Below are 24,115 nucleotides of genomic sequence, written 5' to 3' on the forward strand. Positions count from 1 at the left end.
TCACTTGGGTTTATCCAACCTTGTATCTCTTGTACTGTTTGTGTCCTCTTCCAGGGGGTTATTATTACTGGCTTCCCAGTCTTATTGTTCAGCTTTTCAATAGTTTGCTCATCTCTGTTACCACTCTTTAAATGTCCTTTAAGCTCTTTTACCTTCTCTAAGGGAATTATGATCACTGGACTTGTTCTTGCTTTGTTCAGGTTCCCAATAACTTGTTCTTTCATGTTATCAGACTTTCGCACTTTGTTTCAAGATTAACTTCCTTTCAAGATTAGTACTGAGATGAGTTGGCTATGCAATATATTTATTTCCCCTTGGAGGCCAACCGCGACTCCTGTACTCCCCATTACCTACTTCTCCAACAGGGTACGTCTTCCGGTGTTGGGTTCCTCAGAATCCTTCTTGCTTAGCTTCGGTTGCCAATACCTTTCCTTAACCTGCATCGGCTATCTCGTGGCATGCCCTCTCCGCCTAGTTTGTCATCTCTTCTCGGCTCTCCGGTACTCAACTATGAGACCGGGTCCTCTTTGGCTTCACATACGCGATGGTATCAGCAAAGTTTGTCGGACCAGCGGTCCACCACGGGTCTTCGTTGATGCAGCTTTGCCGTAGCTCTGGCGTTCTGTTCTCTGCATTTGAGCGAGTTCAAAACTTGCAGGCTTTCTGATCCCTGCTTCCTGCAGGTGTTGTGCAGCTCGGATCTAACCCAGGCCGATGTCTGTGTTCCTCTCTCCTCTCTCACTGGGTTTTCAAAGCTACATCAATCAATTTACTTGTCTCAGTAGATTGGCTATTTTATTTAAAGGGACCTATTCCCTTTCAGTAACATAATGGCATCACTGTAGAGCTTCTTCGTCCCAGTTTTGCTGTAAAATGGTTACATATATTTGAGAGCATCCCATGTTAGTCATCATTTGTACAGGTTTAGGGAGTCCCTCATAGGAACAGGAGTCCTTGTCCCCTAAAGGGGGATGGAGGAGAAAAGAAGATTTGTGTATCATCAGCATATAAGTGCCAGGAAAGATTGAAAGAGCTGATGAGGTTGGAAAGAAGAATAGATGAAAGTGGTGTTGCTGGAGCTCTGTCACGTTCAGGAAATTATTTAAATTGAAAAAGAGGCGGGGTCCATTGACTCTCCTTATAGCCCCCTCTGAGCACATAGTACGATGTTTTTCCTGTTTGATGAAAGTGGTGTTGCTGGAGCGCTGTCACTTTAAGGACATTATTTAAGCTGGAAAAGAGGTGCGGAAGTGCAGTGGAGAGTCCAGTCACTCTCCTATGTTAAACCATTCGTTTCAGTAAAATAAAGTAAAATTAAATTAAATACCCCAAAACCGAGGGCATACCTGGTGAACCAGGATTGCGTTGACGAAGTATCAAAATGAATTCGGTATTCTTCCGACTTCTAAAAGGCAATTCAATTTAATCCATAGATCATTGAAAGTGGTGGTTGATGCCTGAATCTTACAGCTAAAAGCAAAATGTATGAAAAATGTATGTGTTTTCCCCATATTTTTGGGCAAGGCAGCAGAGGAGACAAACTGCAATTACGCTGCATTTACTGAAAGAAATATATATAAAGTTCCCTTCATGTTAGTCATTGCACGCAAATGCGGCAAGCGTGTCCTCCCTCGCTTAGTGTGTCCAACATTGTTAGGGACAACCGAAATTTGGAGTTTGTCGGTGCTGAGTGTGCCGAAATGAAAAAGTAAGCAATCATTCTGATTGGATCTGAAGGTCCGCACCACCACGTCTGCCGATGATTGTGTGGATGTAATCACATAGAAAAGGAAACTGCTATTGGTCCCCGAGTGGCGTGCCTCCACGTATGGTGTCTTCGTTGTGGTTGTCATAGTAACCTGGAGGTGTTTGTTTTGAGAATGTGGGAAGCCTTCAGGCGGCTGCCATTTTCCACTTGTATAAGCAATCATGTTTGTGTTGCAAGCCATCAATCGACTACCATTTATCACTCCTATGTATACTTATATCTAGGTCACCCCGCGCATGTATCTATTTATTCTTATTAAGGGAAATAAGAAGGAACTGTTGCAAATCAAGCCTAAGAGCGGCTACCCTTAGACCAGCGTGTGAATACGTATTAATCGTCAGAGTTTGAGCAGATGGTGATTAAAACTGCCACGCCTCCCTGGGCAGTCAGGAAATAAAATAAGTGAACTGGCCAAGTTAAATGCTCAGTGAGTTTCTTGTAGTGTAGGATCACTAGCCCTGCCTGTTGAAGCATGTGGTTTGTTGGAAATGGATAAGACAAATGACACGCAAAGCTTCTGGCTACTGTTTTAGGGGTGGGTGTAGAAAACTCACCCCGACGAAACGGGGGAGAAGAAAATCACACCGCCCAAATGTGAGTGTCTGCAAAACTGACCGTGGTAGTGGAGAAACATGGGAGGGAAACTATAACTTCTGACAATGCCAACCCTAAGATAGCAGAGTTACCCGCCGTGGGTGGGCTGATAACTTCCTTCTTCCCAAAAAAGACGCGACTCTTGAAAGACTGGCCAGAAGAACCTGGTGGCCTTACTGATGTGGACATTTTGGAAGGAGTATCTGAACCAGAACTTCATCCAGAGACCAACTAAAGGTCCCAGATGTGACTATAACTCTACCGCTGAAGAATACTCCAAGTAGGTGGGGTACCTTGGACCACCTCCCACCTTCCATACGAATTCTCAAGCTCCATTTCAAACGTGTAAAGCACTCAACCAGACACCTCAACCGAATGCCTCAAATCAATGACGGGGGGCGGCTAAACATCTTTTATACCAGCAGACATGCACTCCTGGTCAAGAAGCTTTTGCATCGTTTGCTGTGGCAACGGCAGATGACAAAGCCATGGAACAATCTCTGAGGAGGGATATAGAAAGACTTGAGAAAATGATTGAGTTGGTAGATGCTGGAAGATCATTCATTGACTTCAACAAGTCAAGCTGGTGTGCACAGACACACCGCCAAGAAGATAAGCCTGGAGAGCTCAGCTGGGCGGACCGCCATGGCAGAGATCTACGATCAACTGGACAAAACATTAGGAGACCTTGACAAAGAGATTCCATCTATCGGGCAGGCAGAAGGAAAAGAACCTGTACTAGAGGCAACAGAGGTACTGAGCGAGACTAGCCTAGCCACGCCACGATTCCGATACAAGAACCAATGGACCTCACTCCCTCAAGAAAGGGAGATCAGAAATGTACTTGTAAGCCGGAAGAGACAGAACCCGGCAGAAGCTTGGTGGCGATGGACTTTAGTAGTGGAATGTCAATGTTGACTCTCGCCTTAGCACTGTTTTTGAAGATGTACGAATCAATAAATGACAGCGTTAAAGATCAGGTGACCTTGCTTGCGATGATGCATAGTAAGATCCTCTTTAGTGAGGGATATATTACAGCCTCCAGGACTCAAAGCAACAATGCTGAAGCATCTTTTAGAGGACCAAATAATGAACCAACTCCATCATTAATAGTCGAAGACGGGGCAGGCAGGCCACTCTGTGCAAGTGTCTGTGAGCAACTTAATAAGAAGAAAGGTCCAACTCTGGGAATCTTCAACCAGGAAGAGGTGGAAGATGTCAGTGAACTAAACTTGAGAGAAGACCAGCACACAACAGAAAAGAGCCCCCCACTGGCTTGCAATAGAGCCTCAAGCATTGCATTAAATGCTTCTGTTGCTGCGATTGTCATAGAAGAGCCACCTGTAACCTACTCGATATTCGCACAGAGGCGGAGAAAGAAGATGTGTAAAGGCAAAGAACCCCGAAAGTCAAAGAACCAACAAATGAGTGCACCTGGAAGAACAAACGCCTCTGGGCGATTCTTTAATAACATTCTACCCCTTCTGCTGGAGTCACTAGAGTTGGGAAAGGAAAGGAGCAAACAAAGCCAAAAGATGCAGAGGTATCTGTTAGAATAAATGGAAATGAAACTGAAGAAAGGAAGGAGGAAGAAACCATTGGGAATGGTGAGGACTTGGACTTGACTCAAAATTGGTCTGTCTATTCCACAAACCTCGGGATTACGGACTAATGTCTTCCTCCTCAAACAAATTAAGTCGCCACCAAAACTCCGCACTCGCCCATGGTTCTGGACTCCCCTGACCCTGTAATCACTGAATCAAGATTTCAATCTTGTGAAGGAAAACGCACGACATTAAACAAGGTCAATTTTGCAGCTCAGGAATTTGAGCGAGTAGGCTCCATCACTGGGAGGCGAGGTGGGCTGCCTTAATTCTGGGCTTGAGGAGACTGGACGTGGGGCACAAAACTATGTAAATACCATCATGGAGCACCATAGAGCCTCGGGATAAAAAGGCCCTAAACTCATCACAGCGTATAGATCTATTTCAAGGAGTCTGGCTGACGGAAAAATCGTATGAGGAAAGCATGCTGACATGAAGGGAGGACCTGAGACCTAAATCTCAAATTGAAGAGGGAGTCCTGCGTAGAAAAATAGAAGGCCTACTGAAAGAAGGGCATCCGTGTTTGTGCTTGGGAAGACTGATAGATCAAGAAGAGTGCTTAATATTGAACAGAAGAAACGTTCTGGCCTTGTTTAACTGTATAGCAAGCCTGCACCAAATATGTTCAGAAGACATGCAGGTCATTGAATTTGTGGACGAGGTTCGCATGTATGCAGTTTTTCTCCACATCTCATCAGCAGTAGTGAAACACATTTTGCTGGTGGCAAGCTAGAGCTTCCGTATGTTGAGTTTTGATTTAACCACACTTGTAGAAGCATGGTTTGAAAATCGGGGACCTCCTGAGTAATTCCATTTTTTTAGCCCTGAAGTACCCTGTTATTAAGGGAAGGGCCGGGGTAGCCCCCTGGCTAAATGCCAAAAATAACAGGGAATGTATGAGGGCCTGAGGGCCTGACTATTTAGAGGGACCTGCACTGCAAAATGTTCTTCATCAGACCCAGAACCGAGATCTGAAAACAACAACCTTGTCAAACAGGGGCTTCTTGAGTGCTAGAGCCTTGTATTCCACAAGGTGGGGGTGGGGGCCTATGTGCACTCACTTAGTAGTGAACAGGTTCCTATCTTTCCAGGGGAGGAGTACAACCAGAAGCATGATAGCATGGTGTGAAGGGGTGTCCCATTCAGTGGTTCCTGGCTTCATGGAACACTAGGGGCTTCTCTCAACAAATTCATAGAGGGTGAGATTAAGTTGGGCAGCTTTGGTTTAATTTGTCTCCAAGAGTCTTGGCATCGTAGTAAAAACCCACTTAGATGGCTTTACTGTGGTATTGAATCCGGCTGGCGAAGGTTTAAAAGGAAGTATTACGCTCACCTGGTAACCACGGGGACGCCACCCAGCCCTGGTTGGATGATTTGCACTTTTGAACCCTCTCCCGGTCCCTTGGTAAGGCCTCTGGTTAAAGATGGGTCTGTAATATAGGAGAGCTGGATTCAATACCAGATTGTCTTTGTTTTCCCACCTGCCTTGGCCTCAACTTAATATCGTAAAAGGTGGATTCTCCCTCCTGCTCCTTGTGGCAGGGGTGCGTAGATGTGGGGGGCGAGCAGCGACCAAGTTACTTCACTGGTGCAAGCCCCCCTGTCGGAATCCCGGCCTGCTGCGACTCTGTAAGTTTGCTGCTTTACATACAGTCTTTATATGCAGTTCTTATGTTCCTCTTAGTTCGAATAATAATGTCTTGCTTCTTTCCTTTTATGTATGGAAAGGTATTTTGTCATGCAGTTGTTGTCATGCAGTTTGAAGATGAGCATGGGCCGGTTGACGAAAGCGTGGTGTGCGCGATGCTGTCCGGTGAGTAATGCGCAATGTGCAGCACTGTTTCGCCTTTTATATTGCTAACCTGTGTCTTTTCTCTCCTTGTAGGTTGCGATGTTCCTCGCCAAGCGCCGTAATGTTCCAGCAATGATACTGACCAGGAGATGACTACCCAGGTAAGAATTGTGTGGCTTTCTTTATTCGGGAGGAAACGTGAGTAAACGCTTACTAATGCTGTCTTTCTTTCTCCTCTTTCCAGGTTATGGTATTCCAGGATGCATGCGGTGCCGGATGATGGAGTTCATACCTTCAGGTGAGTGGAACTGAAGTCAGCGATGGATTGAAGACAGGATACTGTTCCAGGTAAGTTTCGTAGTGTTCTTTCTCTCTCTGCAGGTCCTTGGTTTCAGGTAAGCTGGCATCTAAGAACTGGACACGGTGAGCGTTACGCTGCCCACAGCAGAATAATGCAAAGCATGTTCTGCTGTTTGGGTGCGGTTTAAATAGTCTCAGGTAAAGTAGTCCAGGTAAAATAGTCCCAGGCCTGCCACACCCAAAGTAGTCCAGGTAAAGTAGTGCCAGGCCTGCCACACCCAAAATACTAGACTGCATAGCTCAGTTCCATGTAACTGAGCTATGTGTGTGCCTGCATGTTGGCTAAGCCCCCCCCCCCCAAGTTAAATCGTCCCATTCTAATGTTGGTCTTCATGATGGTTATGAGTCTTGCGCCAAAGGCGCCAGGAGTGACTCCAAGAGAGTCTTGGATGAGGTTTTAAGGCATTTGACCTGGCCCTAACTGGAAGGCTGACTTGCCAGTGAGGGCCAGGGGCAAGGGTCATGACAGGAAGGCCAACATCAGGCTTACTGGTGGCAGTAAGAAATGGTATGGGTCTGGAAATAACCGGGGCAAATGTCAAATGTCTTAATGCAGAGGGTATCCATGCAACGGGAATCCCCAAGACCAAGTTCTAAAAGGGATGGGGGCCCTTTTTTGTCTGTAATACATCTTTACTGGAACCCCAATGTCATGACAACTGAGGATTTTGTGGGTTTGGCATTAATCTTCATAGATGAGGCAAGTAGTAAGGGTGGCTCTGCGATTATTTGTGGAGACTTGAACAACACATTCCTAGATAAAACTGGGTCCATCAACAGAGTCTATAGAACTAACTTGACACGACCAGAGATGAGGGAGTTAGCATGGAATAGATTGATGGACTCAAAAGACTTTCATCTCCTCAATGGCTGTTTCCCTGGAGACACGCATGCAACTAAAGGAACTACATTGCAGCCCATGTTGGACTACTTGCCAATCTTAGTCTTTCGTACTCAAGTAAAACATCACCATGTATATGACAAAATGGTGGTAGCGAAAAAGAAGGGAATTAAAAAAGGCTATTAAGATAGTTGAGTGTACTGGCCCTAATATAGGCCTGTTCTCTATTCTGTAAGGGAGGCATGGTATCACAAGTATAACACTGCCACAAAAGGTACAGTTTGTAAAACCTTTATTTAATTTTTGGGGTTTGGAAAAAAATTGTACTTTGCCCAATAGCTAGGATGGGAGTAGTCTCTACCATCAAATAATAAATAAAACAGTACTAGTTGAGTCCATCAAATCAAAATGGCCTACACTAAGAAAACCGAATGCATGCTCTATCACTTTTACAAAAGGTGTGTAAAGGAGAAAATGTATGCAAAGGAAAATCAGTGTTCGAATGTAAAGAATAGATGTGGGTGAGTGAGCTTTCCGCCCCACGTTAAACAGCACGGAGCAAGGCGGTCCCCGTAGACAGGATGACACACTCTGACTGAGGTTCTCAAAACAAAGGCAATTCAAAACGTGGATCGAGGCACGCCTGACCTTCCACGTTAAAGTCTCTCTTTCCAGCTTTCAAAACATAGGTCAACAAAAAGTTCACATAGCTCTCCCTCAGTCGGGCCCGGACCTTTCAAAGCAAAAGTTTCATGTAGAACTCGCTCATTCAGGCTCAGACCTTTCAAACACAGCACTTGCAGGGGGTCCCTTCTCCAAGCTTAATTCACATCCTTTAGGGTTTCCCTTCCCCTAACTTATCACCCTTCCGGTCTCCCTTAGTCGCGCTCGGACCTGTTCCTAATGTTGAGGACTTTCGAATGTGCGTGGCTATTATAGACCTCTGTAAGACCACTTCGACTTTCTCTACAGCTCACTCTCTTGTGTTATTTGCCCCAGTGTCTCTTGGTCTCGGTAGTTCGATGCCATAGGCACAAAAGCTCAACATTCACCTTTTTAGTCCCTCCCTCCCTCCCTTCTCCCAGGGTTAATTTTGATCACTTTGCTTCTTATAGTTCATTCACTTTATCGCTCCATTTCACAGAGACTTTTGAATGGGCTACTTGCTTTTGCTGGACCACTCCGCTACTCAAGATCGCTGATTTCACAGCTATCGGTAGTTTAGAGTTCACCACAGGTCAGCCTTCCTTCGCGTCTCATCCACACGCATTCAGCCTTCAATTGTGCAATATAATGTTGCAACTTAACACACACACTGATCTTTCATGTTGATCACCAACTCACCGGTTGTGTGCATTCCTTTCTTGTCTTTGCAGTTTTAATTCACGTGTCAAGGTTAATACCATAGGCCTCGCCTCCCCAACTTTGCCCTTCACCCAGGAGGGTCGCTGACATCCTTGAAACACAATGCAGTCTTCTTGTCTGGGATTCGGAGGCAACAACCTCCTGCAGGGAACTCCTGGTGTTCTCTGCCCTTTGCTCTCATCCCTCTGTCTGTCACTCTACTCTAGTAGATTCGCCTTCACCCCAGAGGTTCTGCTCTTGCTCGTGTTCCACCTTGCTCAGAGTGTGTCTCTGTTCTGCCTTTGATCTGTGTGGGGAGAGCTAATTGGTATCAGATGTATGCACTTAAAGTCAAGTGCCTAACTTTGCCTGAACCGACTAGCGGGACATGTCCAATGAGATATGTAAGGGTTAGCCTCTTTGCTCTGTCGCCCTGTTCCTCTGCCCAGTGTTTGTGTGAAAAGGGGGACTGTGGGTTGGGACATTGCAGAATCCTATAAAATAGGATGGGTCATGTGTACTGGAAAGGGGAATACCTTGTCTCGCCATCGGTCGCCTCAACTCCACTCCCCAAAGACCCAGCACCCAGGCGATCCTCCCACACTGGTGCACCACCAGGGTCTGGATCCAAAGGTGATGTCCGTGCTCTGGCCACCTCAGAGAGAGATTCCCAGGGACTAGTAGGTGAGACACTCTTTTGTTTCTCACGACTCTCAAAATCCAGGCTCGCTAGAGGGAAGACATTTGTGGCTTTTGTGGATTTGACCCAGGTCTTTGACTGCATAAATAGGCCAAGGCTGTGTGGTGAAGTAAAGAAATGGGACTGGCCTGAGGATGTATTGGAACAACTGTGATACTCACCGGAATGGGAAGTACGGAAAACAGGCCGGACCTCTAGTGCTGGGGAGTTGCTTGAAGGAGCAAGGGTTGGAGCCTCCACCCAAGCCTCCTCTCTGTGAGGGAATGAACTCTTTAAACCGATATGACCACCTGCTGAACTGTACAGACAAGGGGACCGATCGATCAAAAGAGCGGGGAGAACACACCGCCTCGAACCCAGGCTGTAAAGGAAAGGATAACAAGTTAAACAGTCTGTCAATTCTGAATCTGGTATCCCCAAGACTATTCCCCTTAAGTAGTACCTGATTTAGTTCCCCTTAAGCCAAAAGAACTGGAGCTACCTATAAAGCAAAGAGGCTTTAGTATATAGCTAAGGTGAAATTCTCTAATATTGAAAACCAAGAAAACTATACTTTACCACTGATGGAAGTAAGATTGGTGTAAAGAATCCTGGATAACAACGATAGTATAAAATAAAAAAAAAGGGAAGGTTAGTAAGGCAGCTATCCCCGAGCGGAACGAGGGTCGCACTGGTTTCGGGATGGTGCACCACAGCAAAGCGTTCCAAAATGCACTTTAGGAATGAAACCAAAATCCATAGATGTGATGACAGTCTGATGAAAGTGGGATTCGAATTAGAGAGTTGTTCTTACCAGGGTATCCCTATCCAAGAGTCCAGGAAGCAGGCAAGGGTCTGGTACACGGGCGGTCAGCAAACACAGCAGAATCAATAATCCAAGAGTCCGGGAAGCAGGCAAGGGTCTGGTACACGGGCGGTCAGCAAACACAGCAGAATCAATAATCCAAGAGTCCGGGAAGCAGGCAATGGGTCTGGTACACGGGCGGTCAGCAAACAAATCAAATGAGGTTTAAGAAGAAGGAGTCCGTGTGCAGGCAGGGTCGGTACACGGGAAAACAAGAACTTCCAAAATCAAGATACAAGGAGAGCACTTCGGAAAGTATGCCGGTTGTACTTTAAACAGAAGCAGCGTTCTGTACGCCGCTGTAGAATAAGTAACAACAAGGAGGCGTACCGTTTGAAAACGAGGCTCCCGTATCAACGCCGGGAACTACAACCCTTGACAGGTTTTCTGGGTAATGTATTTCGTGTAGCAATTTTCCACGGCAGCTGCCAGCGCGATAAGAAGGGCGCATGCCGGCGCCGCAACCCTTTATGAAGGGCGATCACTTTCCTGTCCCTTATTCTGGCGTTACCTGGAACTCCCCAATTGTCCTTGTGTACACGGGAGCAACGAGACAGAACCCGGGGAACGTGGTGCGGCTGAGGGCGAGGTGTAACAAACTGCAAGCACTCCACACTGGAGCCACTTTGAGGGTGAGACTGAACGGGGCAGATTTGCTAATGGGACAGATTTCGACCTGCCTCTGCTTCAAGCAAAGCTGCCCTTTGGCATCTGCCCCGTTCAATCTTCACATCTCAGATGTGGGGATGACTCTGGACCAAGCAATCGCGTTTCCGCCAAGACTAAATGGGATTCCAGTAGGCAGCTTCTCCATGCCTATGACTTGGTACTTAATGGACCAGACACCCATCGGCCTCCAGCGTAAGATGACTAAATTGGAGGAGAATGTGGGAAAAAATGAATTGATCCTAAACACCATCAAGAGCAAGATCCTGGTCATAGATAAGCAAAAACCTAGAGCGGGAGCACAGTTCTGATGGTACCATTAAGAGTTGAACAAATGCAATCATTTCAATATCTGTGAGTTTATATAAATGCAAGAAAGATCAAGGTTGGGTCAGTGGACCAATTGAGGAATGTTGGCAGCCCAAGCTGGGATCCTCAGCAGACGGTTTTGCCGGTTTTCGATTATTCCCTTGTAGGGAATTTTATAAATTAAAGGTTACAGCAGCCCTATCTTATGGTTCCAAGTCCTTGTTTTTCATTCCCAAAACCATCTGGCCGTTGGGGGAAGGCTTGTTTTGGAAAAGAGTTTTGGGTCTTCCGAAATCAACACCAATACAAGTGATAAGAAGAGAACTGGGTCTAATCTCACTAAGGGGCATTGTCATTGTTTAGGGAATGTGCTTTGGAAAATCCTCCTTTAGTGCTCAAACTAATCAAAGATGAAATGACAATGGCGAGGTCAAAGGCGAACTCCACTGTGACCTGAGAATGAATGCAACAAAAGTCAAGGAAAAACTGTGGAGAGCAGATTTGTTGAGACGTTGGAGGAGGCAAGCAGCGTTAAGTTATTTTATAACTTAAAACACGAGCCAAGGGCCGTGGCCCCCCTCCCAAGATACATCAATAAATATCAGGATCATACATATGGAGCTCAGTTGATGAGATTAAGATTCAATCTTTTTCCGTCTGGTGAGGTCCTAGCAATAAAGGCAGTCAAAGGACTTGAAACAGCAATATGTAGGTTCTGCAGAAAGGAGCTACTTAGATAGAACAAAAAGCTTGATGCCTGAAGAATGGTGGAAGCATTTGCTACTTGGAGGGTGTTTCTCATTGACGTTTGCAGCAATTCAATTCTTAAAGAAAATCTTTGAGAAACCTTGAAGGGTTTTATTGTCCTTGAGGATTTTAATGGGAGTTGAGAATGCTTAAGATGTAATAAGGACAGTATGCCTGATGTGTTTGTTTAATGTGTTTGTATTGTTCGTTTTGCTAAAAGGTTTTGTAAAGCTGTTATTGCAAATAAAAAGAAATGTTTTTTTAAAAAGAACCTGAAAAACATACGGACGGGAGGCTAGATGGATGACTGATCAACAGTGCAAAGGCAGCATACACAGTGAACTCCTGGATTTCATCGAAATCAACAAGCTTGAGGATGAGGTACAGCATGGTTTTGGACCATCCAAGTGTACAGAATCAGCTCTGTGCTCGGTCTGGGACACACTTAAAAACAATGCTAATGAAAACTCTTCAAGTGGTCTCATCCTTCTGGATAGCTCCTCTTCTTATAACACCATCAATAATGAGATCCCCCTAAAAAGACAAGAGGGTGTTGGAATTAATGAAACAGCATTCTGCTGTGATAATTCTTTCCTCATTCACACCATCATGGACCCTTACAAATGCAAACCTTGTATGTTATCCTGCGGCGGAATACCCACACTCTCACCTCCTTTATTCAACAACTACATCGCTGAGGCCCGTACTAGCCCTCATCAACTGATTTGGCATTACCATCTACATTGATGCGGATGATGCACAAAAAAATCTACATACTTAAAAACAATCCATCAACTAACGCTCGTGATATTAAATCATCCCTTGCACTCATAGACACATGGATGATGGGTAAGAGGCTAAAATTCAACCTGACTAAAACTGAACTGATACTCTGAAATCCAACAACTTCTATCATCACCACAATCCCTTGGCATGACGAGATGGACACTACGTAGTTACCGGCTACAATAGTAAGAATCTTGAAACCACATTGTACAGCATCCTCCTTCTTGAACCACAGGTTTGAACCATTGTGTAAAGCTGTTTATCCAGCTCTGGACTCTACACAGCATTTTAGCTTATTCGCATTCACCCACAGAACCATGGCCATTATTGCAGTAATACCATTCAGAAAAGACTATGCAAACAGCCTCTATGACAGATTCCTGGACTACCTGTTGAGGAAACTACAAAGAGTTCAATTGGTATTGGCAAGACTAATCTTCAAAATGAAGTGATTCAATCACATCACGCCAGCACTGCATATTCTCCACTGGCTGCAGAAAATTATTCGTTTCAAAACGCTGTGCATCACAAATCACTCCTATCACAGATGGCGTTTCGCTCCTTCAGATTGAATTTCGAGCCCTACTGTCCTCGAACGGTGAGGTCCAGCAGCACTACACTATTCTTAGTCCTGAAATTCAATAAGAAATAATAAGAGGAATCCTCATTCTCCTTTCTGGCCACAAAACTTTGGAATACTCAACCTAAACATCTCTGCCTGGAGTTGATCACTTGATATTCAGGAAACCACTCAAGACGTGGCTCTTGAACCAAGATCTGAGAGGAACATAAACTACCAAAAGCTATGCAACAGTTATCCTCCCTACCCGACACGCACTGAATAAATTGGACTAGGGTTCCAGAGCATGGCGTCACAGGTTGTCTTGTGAGAGCTAACCCCTCTCCTCCCACTAGTAAGAAGCATTCACACGCAGACCCTCGCTACTTAAAATGTATAGGTCCTATCTGGAAATATATCACCTCAATAAAATATTCACTAGGGCTTTCGAATCGGAATCTGCTTAGAAACATGACTACCTCTCTACATTACCATTCATTTGATACCCTGCCAATTTATGGATCTCAGCTGCAGGTCCTTGAACCAGACCAGAATATCTGGAAGAAATATAGAACTAAGAGTCAGGAAGAGACCCCAAAACCTACCTAGCACCCACCTCTCACATTACTCAACTAACCCCTCTCTTCACTAAAGATCTTGCAGCCTACACTTCACTCACTCCCCCTCAGATGACCTGCAATGTCTACAGAGTTAAAAACACTCCTACCTTACCCAACCTCTGTCAAAAACCACTCTCCCAATTGATGCTTTACAACCCAGGGGCTGCCCTTATGAATAACCTGCCCCTGTACACACCCACCCCATAGAACACAGGGTTTTATATTGGCACACAGGTAATGGGTACTTCTGACCTGCACCCATAAATACTATAGATTTTCCACACCAGCCTTTCCCACTGTTTTACAAACACCCCCATCCCCCCACCAGAGTTTCTTACAGAGTCATGTGCGGTGAGTCCAATTTATTTTTTTAGAAAGGCAGTGTATAGGACTACTTGCATTACATTATAAGCCTTCTGGCTCACAGTATCTAGTAGTGGGTGATTAGGAGCGATACTGTTCATTAAGATATGCAGAGGTGGGTTATTTGAAATGGGAGGGGTGCATAAAGCTGCATGCTGGGTGAAATAACTACAGCAGTTAATGGCATAGTTCCTTTTAATTTACTGTATTTCAGTCCTGCTAGTAAGTTTCAAACCCATGTTAGATGTTTTTTGGCTGCGTTTACTTTGAATGCAGGTACATTTGAGGCGTCAATTCACAATGGGAATAATAAAGCTACCATTATACTCTTTTTGCTAAACATGTTACTTACTATAATGATTTATAGATTGCCAAGTTGATTTAATATGTGATTTATTCCTTTTTTGGCGAATATCTTCAAAACATGATATTATATTATGCTAGCTGATATACCCCAAGTTGCCCGGGTTTTCATTCACTCATAGGTACAGGTAACTGTGCAATATTTGGTGCAGATTGGTGAAATGGTGTGGAATTGTATAGGAACATACGCAAAGCCACAAACCCACCCACACATTTTCACTTTTGCTGAAATCCGGGGAAATGGGGGGAGGGGGTATCCAAATGTCAAGTAGCCAGTAATGTCCGGAGGGTCCTAACAGGTGACTGTGCAAAATGTGGTGTAGATTGGTGAAACAGTGTGGAATTCTATAGGGAACATACACTAAGCCACAAACCCAGAGACTTTTGCAACACGGACATGACCTATCCGAATGGGCAGGACGGCTTCCTTTGCTGCCAGCACCAAGACTGATTTGCATATTGCTGGGCCTGTTGTGTAAAAATACAGGTTGAGTGCTGTGAGAAACCTGGAGGTGTCTCCCTAGCTAGTCCCCAGGGGTCTGTCATAGAGGTGGCCAGGACACGGCCATCGCTATTAGATCCAGTTCCTGGGGGTGGACCAGTGTGGCAGGATCACTTGGATGGGGGATCCTCAGGGAGTGGAAGTGGAACACCGATGGGTGAGACGCGGTATTCCCCTTCTTATAACACCTTTTCCCCAACCTACCACGTAGGATGCTCAAACACCCGCCGCCCCCTTTTCCGACGTGAACACTTTCGCATATCAAGAAGGACAACGGACTAACACTCGAGCCATTTACCTAACATGTCCCAACACCATGGTCAGGCAAAGTCAGGCAATTGATAGACCGGCACACACTGGACGGCCCTTTCCCTTCCCCACAGGGATAAAAGTGGAGCACAAGAGCCCAATACGAGCAAGGCAGACTGCACAACGCGAGAGCTAACTCAACAAAGCAGTTCAAGAGGAGTAGAAGGATGGCGCAAACCGAGAGGGTGACAAGGAGAGAAGCAACCTTGCCCTTTCCGACCAAAGCCTGTGAAACCTCTGCAGAAGGAAAACGTAAGACCGTGAACAATAGCCAGCGTGTGTTGCAGCAGATGTACACAAGACCCTCCTCCGCTGATAACCTAGCCAGGGAGAGACGCTTGTCTCTGTGGTACAATCCTTGACTCCAAAGAGAAGGAAAGCCAAGCGGTTCACCACAGCCAGTTAGTCGAGGGGAGAGTCTATAAGAAACCGAACTGTGTTGAAAAAAAAGTAACAAACGGCTAATTGAACTGTGAAAGCATGAAGAGCTATTGATTCTGAAAGGGGGCAAACCAGCAAGAGAGGAGTCAGGCACCACGTGGGTGCTCACTCAGGATAGCTCTGGGCGATTACCTGATTGCTGAAACTACCAGTACCAGAAGGCCTTGGGAAAAGGCAAGAAAGGGGTTCAAAGTGGTCATACAGGGGTCCAGTAAAATCCTCTGTACAGTCGAAAGACTTTGACCGAGAGAATATTGTGAAGCTAAGGGAAGTGAATCCTGCTTCATAAGAACTTATTGAGAGAATAGGCGATTGACAAAGTTGACAAAAGTGAACACGAAGGTGGGATGCCGATAAACGGGGGCAAAGTCTAAAGTCCCGATATACATTATGTTGACAAGCGTGAACCTGGCACAGGGATGTCCACAGTGAACTGTTCAAAAAGACATTAAGATTCGTCAATATCTCAGAAGAGATTGTTTTGAGAAGCCATAGTGAACCCAGCTAAGGGAAGCTAACATTGAGAAGGGTCTGTGGGGGACCCAGGGGTGGAAAATGCATCACCCAATGTACATGTGAAAAGGAACTTTTTATTTATTCTTTTGGATACATCCGGTCCATGGAGGCAAGAGACTTTTTGGTAGAAAAGAGACTTAAGCACCGAGGGCCCTGATTGCTGAGAGCGGAACTATTGGCTTGTGCTGGGAAAGCTCGAACGTGTGCTGTGCTCCAAAATCCTACCTTGTCCCGTGCTGAAAACGTGGGAAATGGAGACCCCAACTACTGCATCCAGACTTATTTGTGAACACTTCCTTCTTTCTTATGAACATTATCCCACCATTCTTTTTCTATTCAGTGTAAGGATTGGCATTGTTTCTTTTTGTATAGGTCCTTTTATTTGACAAAGACACCACTAGGACTGCCTTATTATTGTTTCATGGTCGATGCTTTCTCCCATCTTAGATTTAGGTTTAGATTAGGCGTTTTTTCCAACCTACCTATATAGTTTAATAAACACCCTTGAACTGTGATCACTTGTGCCTGTCTTTACTGTTGCCACCATGAGTTCCTTACAGTACGCACCCACCTGTACTGGCTAAACAACAGCATGTAAGGCTACCCAGTTCAATGCCAATGTTTATGATTAATTCAGGGCCTTCCATCAGCCATTTTCTGGGAAAAGTATCAAGACGGGCAACTTTCAATGGGAAAGAAATTAGCAGCAGGCAGATCTGCATTTATCTGTTACAGCTCATATTTAGAATTAACCAGCCTCGCCCCTGGAGCACCAAAGTGCCACCCCATGCCTGCGTCTATCTGGCAGATCCAGACCCTCACCCAACCTTCAGATAAATGTGCAAGGAATTTAGAACCCAGATCATGTACCCTTCTGTTTCTAACTAACTATGCATTTTGATTTCAGGAGGCTTTGGAGGGACAGGCGGAGGCAAGGTTAACCCAGAAGACCATTGCAGAGCTCACCGACAAGTATGGGGCACCCAACTTGCCAACAGTTGTGGAGACTGATGAGGGTGCATTGGGAACTGTAAGTATTGTAAGCATCCTAGATAGTCTGCAACCATTCAGTCGCTAGAGTAGAAACTTGATGTTTTAATCCATGTGTGTGAATAATTCCAAAAAGTATTTTCACATGATGTGCACAAGTGCTTCAGAATGATCCAGGTTGGTGCAGATTCTGGCACATAAGTAGATTGATTGCATTATTGTATGACTGTGCATTGTACCAGTACTCCACACTTTTCACTGTCCACTAATGATTTCTCCCATGTGCTCAAAGCAGCATTGCCCTGTGCTGGTCCTGGTTACTCGAGGGTTTCTACCAGACTTTTGCCAGCTCTTCTTGGGCTTACCAATGGGATTCTGCAGCTATCCATCCACCAGTGTCATGTTCAACACTTTGGTCCCCTGCACCAATGTCTTTAGCTTTTACAGTCAAATATTGTATTTTAACACGTTTATAGAGTGCCTAGCTGATCTACCCGGCGTTGCCCTAGCTTTCATTCCCTCATAGGTACAGGTAACTGGGCAAAGTTTGGTGCAGATTGGTGAAACAGTGTGGCATTGTATAAGGAACACCGCTTTGCCAAGCCACAAACCCACAATCCCATTTTGACTTTTGCTGAAATCCAGACAAAGGGGTGGGGTGTCCATATGTCATGTAAACAGTAACGTCTGGAGGTTCCTAAGAGGTGACTGTGCAAAATTAGGTGCAGATTGGTGAAACCCTGTGGAATTGTATAGGGAACATATGCAAAGCCACAAATCTACACCAACATTTTCACTTTTGCTGATATCTGGGGAAAAGGGTTGGGGTGTCCGGATGTCATGTAGCCAGTAATGTCTGCAGGCTCCTAACATGTGACTGTGCAAATTTTGGTGCTGATTGGTGAAACAGTGTGGCATTGTATAGGGAAATTACCCGAAGCCTCAAACACACACCCACATTTTCATTTTTGCTGAAATCCGGGGAAAGGGGTTGGGTTTTCAGGTGGCATGTACCCAGTAATGTCCAGAGGGTCCTAACAGGTGACTGTGTAAAATTTGGTGAAGATTGGTGAAATGGAGTGGAATTGTATAGGGAACATAAGCGAAGCCACATACCCACAAGTTTTCACTGTTTGATATATATATAGATGTGTCCCCACTTCCGCTGAAACAGAATTTTATTGAAAAAGTAAATAACTGATAGGCATGTTGGCGTATAATAACGAGTAAATGAGCATTAATATGGTTCCTTTCCCTATAACCTGAGTTTACACTAACATGAGCAAAGCCTAATGTGATGTTCTTTATGCCCAAATAAGTGCTGCACAAGTGCAGGTGAACAAATAAAGCTCCGGAAACAAGCACATATCCAGAATAAGAAACATTCAGACAGAGCAAGGAAAGTGATGGGATAGAGAAAAGAACAGATTAATCTCAAACTAGCTGCATGTCCCAGTAAATGTTTCAGGTTGTGTGTATATTTATACCAAGACTGAAATGGAACAACTAACATAGACTTCTGTGGAAAAAAAATATTTTCTTAGGCGTTAAAGCCAGAAAGGCAGATGCAGAGAATAATGAAATGCACAAAGAGAGGAAGTAAAAATAGAATAAGATGAAAGACCTTAGCAACATCGTGTATGTTATCCTTGAAATGCTCGTCCCCCCGTTTTGAAAGGCATGGCACTCTGTTTGTGGGGCCCCATGAATGCTGCTGCTGAATCTTTTGAACAGCTGGTCATTAGAGAAAGAGGAGTTGCCATATAATGTTAACTGGTGGGGTTTACCACCAATAATGAATGTTTCTGATAGTTATTTAAAACCTTAGATTTCCCACGTTTTCAAGGAGTTGTTGGGGACATCATTTTACGTTTCCAGCACATACTTCGGTTACACAAAGTAATATATGATGTCTTCAAAAGCGTGTATGACATAGGGAAGCATAAATATCTTATAGTAAATTGCATATATCATGGGATGAAATGTAGGTCATAAAAGGAAACAATGATATTGCATGGTGGAAGCGCGATATCGTTGAGTGCATTTTGTATGCTATGTAATGAAAACGAATATACCATCAAGTGAAAACATTGTTTCAGATTCTGAGGTTTATGATCAGTAGTGAAAACAATATGATTTATCTTGACAACTATATAGTATACGGCGAAAACAATTTGGCATGTGGCATTTTACAAATTCTATGTATCCTGTACTGAAATGCAAAGTCCAAACCGAAGGAGGCTCACAAAAGACAAGACAGACAATATAAGACAATGTAAGAATTGCCACGCCTTTAAGATTTCCAGAGATTAGCAACGTTTGATACCCAATGGTATCAGCCAGTGCTTAATTTGTTGTGTTTGCCCGGGCCCAACCCCAGCACTTATTTCTCAGACTGTCTGATTATGATGTGGTGTTTTGACAACTTTATTATTTTAACTCTCATTCAGTAGTTGTCACACAACAAGCAACAATAGTATGCGCTGGCCAGTCTCTTCATACTGGGCTGGCTCATTATTAATTATTAATACAGATTCTGTGGATCACTCGCATCCCCTGCACACCTAGTTCTTTTGTGATCCAATCAATACTTCAAACAATATGGTCAGTTTCTCATGTTTGCATATTAATATGTGTTTAAAAGAAAAAATAATTACACTTCAATGTTGGTTAAATGATGATTATCCTGATTTTTTTATACACAATTTATTTCATACAACTGTTTTTCAGACCGCAGTAGTTTTTATAAGACAACATTCAAAGGAAAATATCTCAAAAAGAAAATGTTTTTTCATAAAAAATCCATGCGTCGTAAAAAAATTGCTCAACGTGTTTCGGGAATTCTTTTCCCTTCATCAGGAACTATTCTTAATGTTTTTTTTATGCCTCCAGTGGACTATGTTCTACAAATTACAGAGATAAGGGTATACCTGTTTAGTATAATTATCTATGCAAAGCCTTTACAATGTACACATATCAAGAGTAGTTGTCTATCACGATCTGCTTCCTAATATTCACCCGGTGTAAAACTTTCTACCACAGTCCAAGCTGTATGGGATTCTCAATGATGTCAGTAACTTTAAATCTTCTTCCAATGATCCAGTTAGACCTGATAATAGAATAATTAAACAAATGCAGTCTCTGTGGGAATGTGTCTGTGGAGCAAGGTACACAGTAATGCGTTAGTAGATAACCCTTAGTCTAGTCCTGTTGTATAATCAGCAATTGTAGCTGGCCTCAGCGTATATGGATCTTCAAGTATCTGTTTCTTACCTGCTCTGTACTGCAGGGACTCGTTTGCTTCTTTTGCAGACCGTTCTGCGATCTAAATACAAAATGGCCACTATTTACAGTGTGACGTCATCTCATCCTAATGTGGTGATTTCACTCGTTTGCATGCGAGATACGATTCGTAATGCTTGCGCATCGGTGAAAGAATGTTACAGTATCAATGAACAACATGTAGTAGACAGTTTTACACCAGGTGACTATTGGGAAACACTTTGTGAAAGACAACTACTCTTGATGTGGTTTACATTATAAAGGCTTTGCACATTCAATTATTCTAAACAGGTATACTCTTTTCTCTGTAAATTGTAGAATATAGTGCACTGGAGGCATGAAAAAAGCATTAAGAATAGCTGCTGATGAAGGGAAAAGAATTCCCGAAACGCATTGAGCAATTTATATACAACACATGGATGTTTTAAGATACAAACATGTTCTTTTTGAGATTGTTTTCCTTTTAATGTTGTCTTATAAAAACCGCTTTGGTCTGAAAACCAGTTGTATGAAATACATTGTTTTTAAAAAGAAATGTGATGTATAAAGGATCAGGATGGTAATCATTTACCCAACATTGTAGTGTAATTCTTTTAAACAAAAACACATATTAATAGGCAATCATAAGAAACTGACCATATTGTTTGAAGTATTGATTGAATCACAATTGAACTAGGTGTGTAGGGGACGGCAGTGTTCCACAGAATCTGTGAGCACCTGTTAGTCCTTCTTAATTAGTAACACAATCTAGTGTCAGGGTTGTCATTCTGCCCCGCACCCTACTAAATATCTTAAATAGATCTTCACTTCTAAGTTACATAAAAAGGAGTGCACCTTGACTAATACAAATTGGTTATTACTAATTATGAACATGATGACCAAGGTTGGCAGGACCGCGCTAGTTATCGATTTTCATTGCTAGCAATGAGCTGGAAGGTGACAATACTGGGTGCTTGAACTGGCCAAGCCCTCGGACTACTCCAGTAATCCTGCATAACATTGCTGCAGCTCTCCTACAGTAATAACCAGCAACAGTACCAGTGTAGTTTGAGAACAAGAGGACAGTCACCAGCCTGAAGCACCAACACAAGGGCAAGGCCAGAGAAAAGTCCATTGCTTAAGAGGAGTGCCTGCAATTAGTGCCAACCTATACACACAGATTTTGCAGTATTTAATAGTCAAGGTTAACAGTTCACTAATGTTTGTTTTCCTGCATTCCTGGAGGAGAGCTCATTTTCTCTTTTTTCTCTGGATAGATGGTCAAAATTTTCCAATTGCCGAACTATTAACAATGAGGACGGGTTTAAAGAAGCACTTAAACGTTTGTTTTAAGCTAGTATGTTATGTTATTTTATATTGATTGGTATGTATAAATTCACCCACAATAGCTAGTGGAAGTTGCTTCTTTAACCCTTCATAAACCAACATTGTGGGAAGCAGCAGTGGGCTGCGAGCTGCTCCTCCCCCTTACCCACCAGTGCTAGAGGAAATTTGAGCCCTGGCACTTATTGTTTTACAAATCAAGCACTGGTATCAGATAATAAAAACTTCTGGTTAACCAAGTGTCGGTTGTCTGTGCTCGATAACAAACCAAAAAGACTAGCTAATCAAGTTTCCTGGCCTGCTTGCTTTGTTATGTGGCTCTAGCACCTTAACCAGAATCGTTACTATTAACTGCAATGGCAATGCTAGTTAATACAGTTTCCTGGTTAATGGGGTGCCGGTAAATAATTTACTGTATAACATATAGAAATGTTCTGTCTGTGACATCATGGTTTCACAGCGCAATATCATTGTTTCCTTATACGATACACAGTTAATCCTATATTCGTAGACCGAAGGTGCAGTTTATAGGAGTTTTATTTGGTAAAATGTTAATCTATGGCTGTCTCCTCACAGGACATCAACACGGAATTTTTCACATTCTATGAAACCCTATATTCTAACTCAGATGAGGTGTCAGTGGCAGAGATCGACTCCTTTCTCGATGCCCTTCCTTTGTCAACCCTATCTCCGGAGACCGCGGGTTCCCTTGACTCCCAACTCACACTGGAGGAGCTGTCAGACGCTATTGACTCCTTATCCTCGGGGAGAGCCCCTGGCTCGGACGGTATCCCAGTCGAATTTTACAAGCATTATAAGTCACAGCTGCTCCCTCACTTGCTGGCTCTTTGGGAGGAGTCTGTGGAGGCTGGTGTATTTCCCCCTTTACTCCGTGAGGCCACAATCACAGTATTACTTAAATCTGGTAAATCCCCCTCGCAATGTGGTTCATATCGCCCGCTCTCACTTATAAATTGTGATGTCAAAATATACGCCAAGGCTCTGGCGCTCCGGTTAGCTCCCTTTTTGCCATCTATCATCCATCCAGATCAGGCGGGTTTCATCCCAGGTCGCTCTACCTCCCTGAACCTGAGGCGTCTATTTAACATAATTAACAGAATCAGTCCCGAGACGCACGCAGTGGCTGTCACACTCGACATGCAAAAAGCGTTTGACTCAGTTTCATGGCGGTATCTATGGCGGGTTCTCGAGAGTTGCAAATTCGGACCCTCCTTTCTCTCCTGGGTCAGATTGCTTTACTCTACTCCTGTGGCTAGGGTCCGCACCGATGACCGTTGCTCCCCTCTCTTTGAGATCACCAGGGGGACGAGACAGGGGTGCCCCTTCTCTCCCTTGATCTTTGCTATAGCAATAGAGCCCTTCGCTGATATGCTCGGCCAATTCCACGCTCATAGAGGCCTCCGCACTGCGGGCCAGACGGACATAGTGTCCCTATATGCGGATAACGCATTGTTGTTTGTATGCTCTCCCTCCATCAACTTACCCCCAATACTGGAGGACATCATTCAGTTTGGCCGGATCTCGGGCCTTAAAGTGAATTGCTCGAAATCCACTCTCTTCCCACTCACGGAATGCACCCCCCCCCCCTCCTGACACCCTGGGTTTCACATGGGCTCAATCCACGTTTACCTACTTGGGGATAGAGGTAACGCACCAGCAGGCGCTGACCTTCAAGGAGAACTATCAGAAGTATCTTACACACCTGACGGCTAAAGTCCGGGTCTGCGACAAACTCCTGATTCCCCTTGCAGTCAGAATAGGGCTGTTGAAGATGGTGGTGTTGCCCCAGTTGCTTTACAGGTTCACTAATGTACCCTTGTGGCCAGAGGGGGGCTTCTTCCGTGATTTGACCCGTACAGTTAATTCCTTTCTTTGGCATTCGGGTGCGGTCTGCCTAAAAATCGATACCTTGTCTACCCCCATGACTAACGGGGGCTTCGGTGCCCCTGACTTTCTTAAATACTGGCTGGTATCCCAAATCCAATATACTTCCTACTGGTTTAATACAACGGACCCTCCCCCGCATGTCCGACTTGAGAAACTTGCGGTCTGTGACCGCGACATCCGCTCCTTAGTGATACAACCCGCTCCCCTGGCACTGGACTCACAGAATCCGGTCGCCTGCACATCCCTCGCATTGGCGAAAATGTGGAGGCTGACCGGAACTGCTTACGCCTTCCATGGCAACCTCCCTCTTTGGAATTTCCTCCCGGGGGTCCCACGGGTTCCACCAGGCACGGTTCGTCGCTGGGCTGACGTGGGCTACGAGTTGCTGCGTGATGTGTTTGACCAGGGTATATTTGTTGAATGGCCCGATCTCCCATTGCCCTTGAGGAGCGGCCAGAGTGTATGGCTCCAATATTCATCCCTCCGCAGGACCCTCAAGCGTAATTACCAAATGTTCCCCGCATTACCACCAGACGACCCTGCCATCGATGAGCTCACCTCCCCCTGGCCCACGAGGGGCAAAA

At 44.5% G+C, this 24,115-nt stretch overlaps 1 protein-coding gene across 2 annotated transcripts in view; it reads left to right on the forward strand.

The window, feature by feature from the left end:
• Positions 1-24,115, forward strand: part of LOC138472650 (DPY30 domain-containing protein 1-like) — a 344,183-nt gene that overhangs the window by 165,568 nt on the left and 154,500 nt on the right. For both annotated transcript variants that reach the window (XM_069610928.1, XM_069610929.1), the window contains exon 4: positions 16,936-17,058. In XM_069610928.1, coding sequence (XP_069467029.1) covers positions 16,936-17,058 — 123 coding nt within the window. The remainder of the gene's footprint in view (positions 1-16,935; positions 17,059-24,115) is intronic.

The sequence above is a fragment of the Ambystoma mexicanum genome, chromosome 8 (assembly GCF_040938575.1).
Source record: "Ambystoma mexicanum isolate Mex_15411 chromosome 8, UKY_AmexF1_1, whole genome shotgun sequence".
Classification (NCBI taxonomy): domain Eukaryota; kingdom Metazoa; phylum Chordata; class Amphibia; order Caudata; family Ambystomatidae; genus Ambystoma; species Ambystoma mexicanum.